The sequence below is a fragment of the Cricetulus griseus genome (genome assembly GCF_003668045.3).
Source record: "Cricetulus griseus strain 17A/GY chromosome 1 unlocalized genomic scaffold, alternate assembly CriGri-PICRH-1.0 chr1_1, whole genome shotgun sequence".
Lineage (NCBI taxonomy): Eukaryota > Metazoa > Chordata > Mammalia > Rodentia > Cricetidae > Cricetulus > Cricetulus griseus.
The window spans coordinates 188,866,552-188,879,514 of record NW_023276807.1 but is presented as its reverse complement, the minus strand read 5'-3'; the positions used below and the strand labels follow the sequence as shown (position 1 = coordinate 188,879,514).

Genomic DNA, 12,963 nt, shown 5'->3' with positions numbered 1-12,963 from the left:
AAGTTCCAGATCAGCCTAGGCAATCAACAAGACCCCCATTTCAAACAAAACAAAAAAATTCCAGCACTTGGGATGTACAGGCAGGGGCCATCCTTGCTTTACACATCCTTGTTTTAAGTTTGAGTATAACCTGTTTCAAAACAAAAGCCCCACAAATTATATTTGGGGAGATGACGACTCACCTTGGAGCTTTGGTTAGTGAATTGATTCCTCTGGCTTTTGACCATGAAAATAGAACACTCAATATCTGGTGTGGTAAGAAGACTCAGTCTGAGATTGTTGTACTCAATACCTTGCTTTAGCATAATGTAGCTGCAGGTTATGGGGCTCACTTCTGAAGTAGTGAGGGCAAAATCCGTGAGTATGTAAATTGTCCAGGTCATAAAAGATTCACATTGGAGGGGAAGGGGATTTAACACCGCCTCTGATGCTACCCTCACAACCTAGAGCACAGGGTTCTGTTAATGCCCTTCCACACAGTCTGGCTCACCTGCTCTGTCTACCTGCAAAAGATTTCCTCTCGGCCCCACCCCCTAGCCCCGGCCGGAGCCCCGCCCCCGGAGAGGCAAAGCCCGCCTCACGCCCGGCCGGACCAATCAAGCTCTACGATCTCAGACGTCGGGTTACGCGCGGCGCGGAGGTGGCCGCGGGCTGGACTGAGGTACCGGCTGCCAGCGCCGGATCCCGGGTCGCGGCTGGGCGGCGCGGCCCGGGCTGCAGCGAGGCCGGGCCGCCCCTCGCGCCCTGCCGCCACGCCGCCATGCAAGGCCCGGGAGGGAACGTGAGCCGCGGACTGCCAGGCGCACCGGCCTCCACAGTCGCGTCCGGGGCGGGCCGCTGTGAAAGCGGCGCGCTCATGCACAGTTTCGGCATCTTCCTGCAGGGGCTGCTCGGCGTCGTGGCCTTCAGCACATTAATGCGTGAGTCCGGGACCCCAGCCCCTCCTCGACCCCGTGTCGCAAGCCTCGGGCCCAGCCCCACCCCAGGGACCCTACTGCCGGTAGAGTTCCGGCCTGAGGACCCGGCCCTAGGGCTGCGGTGCCTCCCTCTCCCGCGAGGCCGTGCTGGGCGTTCGCAGACTAGAAAGGAGTCCCGGTTCCTCATACTCCTCCGTTTATCGCTGCAGCTTTTGGCCAGGAGTGACCCTGCCCCTCCTCACCTTAGACCTGTCTCTTACCAGATGCCAGCCTAAAGCTGTCCCCTCCCACCTTGCCATCGCAAATTAAGGTTACCTCACTTGCCGGTGTGGACCGAGATCCCCGCAAAGGTGGCACAGCTCTCAGCTCCTTCTCAGGGACTCCTCTTAACCTCCCCTTGGCTCTTCGACCACACAGCCTTAAGTCCCTACTAGTCTAATGCTGTGCTCTTCTCTGAACCTTCGCTCTTAAGGCTTGCCCTCTGTTGGCGTTTGAGTCCCGCACACACACCCACCTGTAGTGTTAGGGCCGTGCAGTTCGGGCCCCCACATTACCGTGCGACCCCCAGTCCTACTCCCTCCCATTGTTCAGGAAAGATCCTCTCGGACTGTCTTGGTCCCCATGTCTCAACCTTCTTTTTCTTCTCCACCTGTTCAGCTCTACCCAAGCTTTCCTAATTAAGTTGTATCTGAAGTTTCCCCTGGCTGTTCTTCCCAACCCATGATGGTATTTACATTTTAAATTTCCTCTTTTTTCCGTGAAACTCTTACATCCTGGTTGGATTGATGGAGGAGGCTTAGAGGGTCTGGGGAAGGTCTCAGAATCTCAATGCTAAGTTATCGGAGCCTCTTTGAGAGTTTGTTAGTAAAGAAGTCTCATTTGGCCCTTGTCCCGTGGGGTGAGGGTAAGGGCCTTGTACCCTTGGGTTGAGGGGTTGTGTTGTTTACCTGATGGGCATCCTCCCCTTATTAAAGGATGGGGGCCTGTTGGCACATTGGCCTAGGAGTGTCCCTGTAATGTGTTAGATGGTAGTTGTAACTAAGCTGTACTGAGTGAGGCATTAATTCCAAAACTGATTTGTTTTCAAAACTGTGCTCCTTGAGCAGAATGGGGAGTTCCAGCAGCATCTGCTCTTCAGCTTGGGGGAGGGGGCTTCTGCAGCTGAATGCAGATGTAGGGTTAGCCTTGCCTGTTTATAACAAGAAGTTTCTTTGGGCAAACTCTCCCTGGCTTCAATTGACCCTGGAGAGTTTCTGATCCTGGCCACCATTTCTTTCTGTCTTCTTGGCCTTGAACAAGAAGTACCCAACTGTCCATGTGTTTGCCACTTTTTCTTTTCCATCCCTATTTGCCTTGCTATTTTCTCTTCTGACCCAATGTTCCTTTGTTCCTGCAGTAATAGTTGGTGACAACTTAGCCAGACTCGGTTGCTGACAGGTACTTATACTGATGTCTGTGTGTTTTCAAGATAGGGGCTTCTTACCTTCATACTTTTCTCTCCTCCAGCCACCATTACTTTCTCAAGGAACTATAGGTCTCATTTTTAATGCAAAACCTGAGATTTTATAGTGTGGAGCTGGCTGTTTTCATGGGTTTGATTGGTGATGTTGGTCCGGTATGCCCCCTAGGGTTTCTTTTTTTTTTTTTTTCTTTTTTGGTTTTTCAAGACAGGGTTTCTCTGTGTAGCTTTGGAGCCTATCCTGGCACTTGCTCTGGAGACCAGGCTGGCCTCGAACTCACAGAGATCCGCCTGCCCCTGTTTCCCGAGTGCTGGGATTAAAGGCATGTGCCACCAACGCCCTGTACCCCCTAGGGTTTCACACTTGTGATTCAGAGAGGGAAGTATGATTATGTTGCTCACAGATGAGACCTGTGTCTGGGTAAATGTGTTCAGAGTGGCAGTACTGGCCCTGCAAGTCTTCAGGGACACTCTCACCTCTTTGCTTAATCTTCAGTGTGAGTTTATGCCTAAATCCCATGTTGCTAGTACTTTCTTCGAGCATATACTAACCAAGAAAGTAGATTCCTGTCCAGGGGAAGGCTTGATGTGGAAGAAGTTTATGAGAATGGCCAGTAGGCCCTAGGATAGCCAGAGTTAGAGTGATGTGTAGAAAAACTGGAAAGGCCATACCTAGGTCTATCCTGGACACAGAAAGCAGATAGAGCAAGCCCAGATGATGGGACTATGGCATGAGCAGGAGGCCTTACCCACTGCAACCCAGTGGGTTGTACTGGGTTTGGGAAGTAACCTTTCATCTGACTTAGATTTCTTGGTCCTGTTGAAATATAATTATGGGGCTTTCCCACTTTGAGTAGACAGGAAAAAGAAGGGATTCTTAAGGGGCTGCCTTAGACTTTGGACTAGATTTTTGCTGGGGAAGGCATCTGCCGGCTATTGGTCTACATCTGCCTTCCTGATCACAGAATCTGTCTGGCTGAGCTGTTGGAGTTAAGGGCCAGCCTTCTGGGTCAGAGCCCAAGTGGAAGCCCTTGGAGTGGGGGGTGAGGCACCTTACTTTGGCAATCCCATCTTTATCATCTTCAGGCACATTTTAAATGCCCTTCAGTTTGTTCTTAACAATTTGAACTAACAATTTCTGTTTTCTTTCAGGTCTTCCCCTTCCTGGTACTGTGTCCCTTAAGGCAATAGAGTCAATGTCTCACTTAGTTCCTATCCCAGTTTTGACTGCTGGGACTATTCAGTTTCTAGCTGGACCAGTTCTTGCTATAGTATGATAGACCCACTTCTCTGCTTGACAGACTATGAAGTTTCCTCCCTTTACATTCCTGGTTTTAGTGGATCCTCAGACCACTGTGTTTATTCTTTCTTTATGCATGAAATCACTTTACCATCATTGCTGTGTTTTCTTGTGAGGGTGGGCTTGTACTTAAGGAAGAATGTGGACATATCTTAATATCACCTGGGGAAAAATTTGGGTCCTCACAAGTATTTCTCCCCCTGCTGATCTGATAGATGTCTTGTGTTATTTCTGGAAGTTGCAGACTGACTCAGACTAGGTAGTTAAAGGCATCTATGCCAGGTCCTGGTATGTATCCTGTTCTTCATTCTGTATAACCATGCAGACTGGTAGAGACCACCAACCACTGGTATATTCATGGACAGCGTCACTTTGTAATTAAGTAGAAGGACTTCCTGAGCTATCAGCTAAAGAGCCCCTTGTTCAGGAAGTGCCCAGCAAACTCAAGCCAGATTATAAAGTTTCTAGCCACTCCAAGAGTTTTCAGAGAAGTTATGAAACTGACTGGGTATCTACATATCTACTTTAAGCAAGAGACTTTGTTATGAGCTGCATGCCAAACAGTCCTTGTTTGGTGTCTTTGTCTCAGAGTCTGTGACTCACTGAAGTCACTCAGGCTGGAATTGCAGCAGAATGTAGCTGAGCAGTTGTGGAGCTTGGCAGGCTATTCCAGTGTAGGAAAGTCAGCTAGCTGTCAGCCAAAGGTCGGTATTGGCCTGTGTGTGTGTGTTAGCATTTGGGGGTGTTTACGCTCAGGACTGTGAGTGCAGAGCAAACTCAAGCTTCCTTCACCATGCAGTCAGGGTTCTGAACTGAAGTGTGGACAGAATTGGCTTTTAACAAAACAAGCATTTGACAGCTTGGGTAAATCTGCCTGTGTGTGTTCACGTCACAGATAGGGGGACTAGTAAGCCAGTAGCAATGAATCCAGATTAGACCAACAGGATACTGGCAATAAGAAGTGATAGCTCTTTTCCTGTGGCCCAAAGCAAAATCACAAACCAGTCAGTCTACTCAGCTTTGGCATCTTAATCTCAGATAAGAGTATATGGTATTTTCACTCATACAGCACTGGCCTCCCTGTATGTTCTATGTACATACCAACTTAGCACAATGTTTCTTATGGTCACACCTCTATATCCCACTACAGTTTTATTTTTTAAAATGTCAGAAAAGCAAATGCTTGCCTGCTACCTAGTTTTGTAAGTGTGAACTTGTTTCTGAGCCATTTGAAGAAAAATTGCAATCATTACCACACTTCATCTCTGAATACTAGGACAGTCCTCTATGTAACACCTGAGAGGATTAATAACTCCATATCATCATCATCTGATACCCACTGCATGTTTACATTTCCTCAAATGCCATTTTTTTTAATAGCTGGAGTTTTAAACAGCTGACTCAACAGAAAGCCATACATTGTGTTCAGTATGTGCTTTACTGTTGCAGTGCTTAGAGTGACCAGTGATTGGCTGCATCTCAAGCACCACCACTTATGTACATACATGAGTGCTTTTTAGTTTTTAATGACACTGGCCTTTGGAAGACTCCTGACTGGTAGCTGAGTAAAGTGTCTGTATCCCACAGGTCTCCTTTTTTTTTTTTTTTTTTTTGCCCAGGCTGTTGTGCCCACTAGGGAAAGTAGTGTGACCAATGTTAGCATGCCGGTTAGTTCAGGGCATTCACTTCAAAAGACTTGGATTTCTAGGTGCTCAAATGGCATTCTACCACATTTATAATAAAACTTTATTAATTTGGAGTTGTGTGAATTAGGACATAATCTGAATTGTAGAATAATTTCATCAAATGCATTTTATTGTTGTTGTTGTTCTGGGGTTTTTTTTGGTTTTTTGGGTTTTTTGGTTTTCGAGATAGCGTTTCTCTATGTAGCTTTGGAGCCTATCCTGGCACTCGCTCTGGAGACCAGGCTGGCCTCAAACTCAAAGGGATCCGCCTGCCTCTGCCTCCCAAGTGCTGGGATTAAAGGCGTGCGATACCAACACTCTGCCTGTTGTTCTGTTTTCTTGAGACAGGTTTCTCTGTAGTTTTGGAACCTGTCCTGGAACTCATTTAGTAAACCAGGCTATCTTTGACCACACCGAGAGATCCACCTGTCTGTGCCTCCTGAGTGTTGGGATTAAAGGCGTGTAACACTATCACCCGACCATCAAAAGCATTTTTAAAATTATTAAATACCCTTGGCTAAGTGTTGCTCTGTAGGGGCCTATCAAACTTCTGCTGCTTTAATGATCTGTTTAAACCCTTTGTAATTAGTGCAGTATTTGCATGAAGATGTTGTATTGAAGGAGTTTCTTCATAAGAAGTTAAAAATAGCAGGACCTCTGGCTGTGGACCCCGTCCACACCTAGGTCTCTACTTCTGTCCTTGAACAGTGTAGGTATTTCTCAAAGTTTGGGTTTCTTCCCTTGTAAGATGGAATGGTAATTCTCTTTTCTGGGCCTTAGACTTCTGGGGATTGGAAGTCTTCAAGGATCAGTGTCAGGTCCACATTCGGTCCTCTGTGGGTGTCGGGTGGGGGTGATGTCATTATCAGAGGTCCCCTGGAAGAGCATTTCCCAAGTGCTTATAAATTGATTTTCAATGTTAAGAATTTGCCTTCTATCCTCCTGGTTTGTATAATGTCCTTACATTAAACAATGTTTGAACAGTGTTTTAGCCCTCTTCATAGAGTCCATAATAAGAAAAAAAAATTTAAAAACAAAACAGACAAACCTTCATCCCAATCAGCAAGGTCAGTGTAAATTCCAAATGAGCATATACCCAGAGCTATGGTTTTAGGAGATACCATACCAGCTCTACCAAACCCTTTCTTGTGGTTTCACCTGTGATTTCTCATATGGGGCCTCAAGAGAGCAGGGAGTATACTGGGGCTAAGCAAGTTGCATGTGACAGACTGCCTCCTACTCATGGGCTTTATTTTGCCCAGGCACTTGGTAGCCAGGGATTGTATTGTTACTAGAACTGGCTTGTCTCCGCCCTGCAGCTTGCTCTTCCTGAGCTTCCTGTGTGCTAACCCTTGTGCTTAGCCCTTGGTATGCTCACATGAAACATGGAAGGAGGGATTATATTTTGCTTGTAAACAAGGAGCTTGATCTTGTGCCTTCATGCTAATAGATGCAGAGCAGAAATGTAAGCCAAGTCCCTCAGACTTTTCAATACTCCTAGGTTCTTCCCATTCCTGCCTGTCCTGTCCACTCCTCACAAAGCCAATGACAGCTGTCTGTGCATGGATGCTTTACTACAATTTTGGCTCAGAGCAACCTGGATTTTCCTCCTTTTTACCTTTCTCCTTAGTCTTTCCCCTACCCAACTCTTTGTTTTTTGACACAGGGTCTCACTATGTGGCCCTGACTGGCCTGGCAATTTCCTTGTCTCTACTTCTTGAGTGCTGACATTGCAGGGGTGTACCACATGCTGCCCAGTGTGATTTTCTTGTCCAACATCTTGTCTGTCACTGTAAATTATCATGTGATAATTGATAACATTAAAAACATAAGTTTGGAGCTAGGTATGATTTGAAGCCAGCTTTGTCTACATAGTGAGTTTTAAGCCAGTCAGGGCTGTGTGGTAACACCCTGCTTCAAAAACTTCAATGTGCATATGTCTAAATTTGGAGTTGGCCACAGTGGCTCTAACCCAACATCAGGAAACTGAAGCAGGAAGATCTTGTCCTCAAGGCTAGCCTGGGCTATGTAGTAAAACTCTCAAACCAACAGTGTGGGGGGGGTGAGGATTTATTATATATATATTGATGTTGGTTTTTTGAGACAGGGTTTCTCTGTGTAGCTTTGGAGCCTATCCTGGCACTCGCTCTAGAGACCAGGCTGGCCTCGAACTCACAGAGATCTGCCTGCCTCTGCCTCCCGAGTGCTGGGATTAAAGGTGTGCACCACCAATGCCCGGCTATAAAATGTATTTTATGAATATTTATGTAAGCACATTTGAAGTGGTTTACCAATCATTTCATGCATTCTGAGTTACGTTTTGTGTTTGTGAATGTTTACTTAGCCTTGCTGAGGTGGTGGTCCTCTGAGGACTGGTAACTGAGCGGCAAATGAGGGGAGTACAAGAGTTGCTAGCTGACTGGTGGGGAAGGGATTTTCAGGGCCCTATGTGATTTACAGATACCTATTAGTAACTCAGAGCTCATTGCTTGTGCTATGTGACTGATCGTCATTATAAGGTTTACCTTTTCCTGTAAGTTATTCTGTGCCTAAGTAAAAGTAATCAGTCTCTGAGATTACCCCACTGCTAACATGTAATCCCTGTGTCCCGAGGTTTTTCAGATTAGCACTGTTGACATTTGGAATTGTATTTATTTTCCTGATGGAGAGCTGCCCTTTGCATTATAAGGCACTTAGCAGTATCTGTGGCCTCTGCCCATTCGACACTTTAGCAACCCCTGTACTGTGTCCCTGTTTGAGAGTTACTGAATCTGTTCAGCATGTGCCTTATACAGGAAGCTCATTTCAGCTCGTGACAGAAATGCAGTGTAATGTCCCCACCTATGAGAATGGTGACTGTCAGAACATGACAGAGAATTTGCTCTTCTAGCCTCCTCATGAGTGATTCCAGCATAGATGATGGTGACATATGGGTAAATGTGTTCATGCTAACCATTTAATCCTGACAGCCACCCAGATACTTAGTACCCCCTTATAGATGTCGACATTGAGTTACAGAGAAGTTTGCTCATGGTCAAACAGTCAATAAGCAGAGCCTATAGTCCACCTCTGGAAGGCTCCTTTTGGGCGAAAAACAAAGGAGGGTCCTCATTGATAACTGTCTTTTATTGATTGTTAAAGGGAAAGTAGAGGAATTTCCAGCCCTAGACTTCTTTTTGTTTTGAGTCTCATCTAATTCTGCCTGGCCTGGAATCTGTAGATTAGACTGTCACTTGCCTTTCTCTCCAGAATGCTGGGATTAGCGGCACTCATAACCAACCACTCGAGCAACTATCTTTAGTTTCTTATTCTAACCTTGATTCTGTCTACCTCCCAGAGTGTGGTCACAGAATCTTGCTAGGCTGTGCAAATTCTGGGAACTGCTGTTTCCCACTCTATGACCATGGCCCCAAGCATTGGTGGGGTTGGTCTTTGCCTCAGAATGTCTCCAAACAAGAATTCTGCTTGTCAGAAAATTCTGGAAATCCTGGACCTTTGTGACTGGGAGAAAAGGCCTTTTCCCTTAAGTACTGAAATCCTAAATTGCCAGTTAAACTCATCTCCTTGCCATTTCATTTGACGTCTGGGATTTTCATTCTAAAGGGTACTTTGTACAAGAGGCAGGTTCCTGGCAAGCCATTTTGGAAAGGAGGAGGGGCCTCATGACCATGGACACAAGTTTTGTTTGTTTGTTTTGTAGAGGGAATAGGTATCAAGCAGAAAAGGGGCCATAGAGGAAGAAGGGGAGGGGAGTTGAGGGTTTGCTGTCCAGCATTTTTGTTGTCTTTGTCACTTCCTTAAAGACTTGCTACAAAGCTCTAGTTGTGTGGTACAGATTCTTGTGGCTTTTTCTGTCACTTACCATTGATAAGTTTCAGGGGATTTTGTGCTTTTTTTTTTTTTTCTGTATTCAAAAAGTTGAATGCACAGGCCAGGTCACAGGTCACACACATGGTGCCAAAACCTATTTTATAGCTTTGTCTTTCCCCAAATACTCCCTCCTTCCAATATTTTTTTTCTAGTCTTCAGGCTTTTCTAGGCCTTATATCTTCATGGGATTCTCCATTTTCCTAGGTGTTTTTAGTGTCATCAGAAATGATGTAGAGAGAGTTGAAGCCCATTAGCAGCATAGTGTGTCCTGTTGTGATCCTGCCTAGTGTGTGACTGTGCTGGCTGAGGTTCCTGAGGCCTTCAAGTAGTCTCTCTGTTTATATTTGGGGTGAAATTCTTAAAAGAAATTACAGCAAGCAAGGTCCCTTGTACCCACAGTGTGTGGTGGTGGTGGTGGTGTTGATCTAGAACAGTGGTTTTCAACATGTGGGTCAAAACCCCCGCAGGGGTCGCATAGCAGATAACTTGTATATTAGATGTTTACATTACAGTTCATAACAGTAGCAAACTTACAGTTATGAAGTAGCAACGAAAACAATTTTATGGTTGGGGTTACCACAACACAAGGAACTGTATTAAAGGGTTCCAACATTAGGAAGGTTGAGAAATACTGCCCAAGAGATAGTGTGTGAGAGACAGTAAGCACCTTTAAACAAACGTGCCACACATGTGGCTCTTCTCAGGTAGCCTTGCCCTTGTTTGTGAAGCAGCAAACTGCAGGTCAAGAACCCTGGTTTACAGATGGAATTTGGCTCAGTGATAAAGCATTCACCTAGAACACATGAGGCTGGTTTTGATTCTCAGCATAGGAAAAAGAAAAAAACTCTAGTTTTACAGTTCTACTCTCAGATTTTTCTGTGAGAAATCCTGTCAGTTGTTGGCAGTATAACAACAAAACATTCTAATTCTGTTACAAGAAATTAAACAAAGGTAGTTTTGAATGTCTATCAATTTAACCAGTAGTGACTTCTTTGTTTTGTTTCGTTTCATTTTGATTTTCGAGACATGGTTTCTCTGTGTAGCAGCCCTGGCTGTCCTGGAACTTACTCTGTAGACCAGGCTGGCCTTGAACTCACAGAGATCTGCCTGCTTCCGCCTCCCAAGCACTGAAATTAAAGGTGTGCACCACCAAGCTTGCCAATGGTGACCGTCTTCTCTCCCTCCTCCCCAAGGGTGTATTTAAGAAAATAAATAACTGAAGGAGGAATATTCAGGGAGCAGCCAACAAGAATGCTATAGTTGGGTACAGGTGTCAGTGGTGTGGATGGAACAGGATTCTGAGGACAGCTGTTTTCTTTGTTTTTATTTATTCAGCTTTTTGAGTCAGAGTCTTGCTTTATGGGCTTGGCTAGCCTGATACCCACACATAGCCAAAAGTTGTGATACATTAAGAAGGCAAAGTTGAGCTGGGCAGAAGTAGCACATGCCTTTCAGATCTCTGTGAGTTCAAGGCCAGCCTGGTCTACAGAGTTCCAGGACAGCCAGGGCTACACAAAGAAACCCTGTCTCAGAAAATTTAAAAACAGGAAAAAAAGAAAAAAAGAAGCAAAGTTTAAAAGACTGAAGCAACTGAATTTGCAGGAGAAAGTATGAAGGGAAAAGCTACACCGGAAAAGCTGTAGACACCTACCCTGGGGTCTCTCAGGGCTCCTGGTGAACACTTACCTCAGATGGGGGTGGTGAAACTCATGATGAAAAGGAAAGAACAGCTGCTAAGGAGTTGTAAGCAGAGCTATTTCCAGGACTCAGAGATATCAGAGTTCTTTGCAGTCATAGTGGAAGGTCTTATTGGACACCTGAGGCAATCAGTAAGTACCTCAAAGGAGTAACACCCAAGTGTCTAGCTCTAGCAAACAGTACATAGCTATATTTTTTTAAAAAAGACCTTTAGACATGTATTAAGAAGCAACACTTGAAGGGCAGTGGTGGCACACACCTTTAATCCCAGCACTCAGGAGGCAGGGGCAAGCAGATCTCTGTGAGTTCGAGGCCAGCCTGGTCTACAAAGTTCCAGGACAGGCCCCAAAGCTACACAGAAAAAAACCCTGTCTCTAAAAGCAAAACAAAACAAAGGAGCAAAACTCACTTTCTTCTGCTACACATTCACAATAAGAACTACTACTGACCCCAGAAATATGGGAGTTTTTCCTTCACTGTTCTTGGATCATAACTCTCTACACAGCAGCAGATACTGTGTAGTATCTTTCCCATGTGATCCCATTCTGGCATCATCTCCTCAGGCTTTGTTTCTAGTCCTGCAGGAGGAGGGCTCAGTATTTGAGACCACCTTCTCTGTTTAGCTGCCAGTGCAAGCCTCTGTTTACTTTATCTGTGCTTCTGACTCATTGACTTTGGGGTCCACACAAACCACATACTTGGTTTGGCTAACCTGTTCAGGTGGCTCAAGAAAACAATCACTTAGGTTTACTGGTTTCTTCTTTTCAGTGTGTTGGGGTGCAGGAGTGCATCTGTGGATATGTGCATGTGAGGGCAAGTGCCCTCCAAGGCCAGAGGTGTCAGAACCCTTGGAGCGGGAGTTAACGATGGCTGTAAGCTGCTAGACTTGGTGCTGAGAACAGAACTCAGGTCCTCTTAACCACTGAGCCATCTCTCCTGCCCAGTTTACTGGTTTCTTATAAAGGATATTGACAAAAGGTACAGATGAAGAGACTGGTAGAGGAGGGCACGAAGGAAGGAGTGTGGGTGTCTTTGCCCTTTCCATGGGCACTGTGCACTGTTAACATGCAGACATTTATCATCTGGAAACCATCCTTTTGGTCTTTTCTAAAGAGACCTCATTGCTTTGTCATGACTGAAACATGGACAGACATGTTGAAATGTGATTGGACAAAAAGAGTAGAGTCCAGCACTAATGACAGACTGGGTGAGGTAAGCCAGCAAGGTCTGTTCTTTATCAGGATCTCTTCTGAAACAGAAGTCATCAAATCAGATACATCTCCATGGATATTAGAGCAGTGACAGATAGGGTAAGATTAGAACTCCTCTAGCACTGAGGAGGCTGAAGCAGGAGGATGTCACAAGGCTAGTTGAGCCTGAGCTATGTGGTGAGATGCTATCTCACAATCAGTTTTTACAAAAGTGAGCTAAGAACCCTGGATGAAGGAAAAACATAGTGTAGTGCCATATTAAAATTAACTAGAACTAGATCACAGATCAGAATGTAGACTGAAAACTGGAAGAGTTCTACCAGGACCATGGAAACAGGAATTCCGACTTTGGACAAGGATTTCTTACGTCACTAAAAGCTTAAGCCACTAAAAATGATAAATTAAGCTGGGCAGTGGTAGTACACACCTTTAATCCCAACACTCAGGAGGCAGAGGCAGGAGGATCTCTGTGAGTTCAAGGCCAGCCTGGTCTACAAAGCAAGTTCCAGGACAGCCAGAGCTGCTACACAGAGAAACCCTGTCTTGAAAAACATACATGTATGTTTGTTTGTGTGTGTGTAGAATTCACCTATATTTAAATTTTCTATTCTTTTGTTTGTTTTGTCTCACTGTGTAGCCTTGGTTGGCTTGGAATTTGCTGTATGTGTAGACTGGACCCACAAAGATCCATCTTTTTCCATCCCCCAAATGCTAGGACTAACTGTGTGCACCTCATGCCCAGGTTAGAATTCCTATTTAAAACATGGAAGAGGTAGAGGAGTTGTTGGTTTAAGGGCCCAAGAGTTTCATATAGGAATAAGTT

At 45.3% G+C, this 12,963-nt stretch overlaps 1 protein-coding gene across 2 annotated transcripts in view; it reads left to right on the top strand.

The window, feature by feature from the left end:
* The first annotated feature begins 644 nt into the window (after nucleotides 1-644).
* Nucleotides 645-12,963, top strand: part of LOC100753269 (store-operated calcium entry regulator STIMATE) — a 46,537-nt gene continuing 34,218 nt past the window's right edge. Inside the window, exon 1 of one of the 2 annotated variants that reach the window (XM_027389576.2) lies at nucleotides 645-920. In XM_027389576.2, coding sequence (XP_027245377.1) covers nucleotides 761-920 — 160 coding nt within the window. In that variant the 5' untranslated portion in view covers nucleotides 645-760. The remainder of the gene's footprint in view (nucleotides 921-12,963) is intronic. The other variant, XM_027389577.2, reaches the window with a different exon arrangement.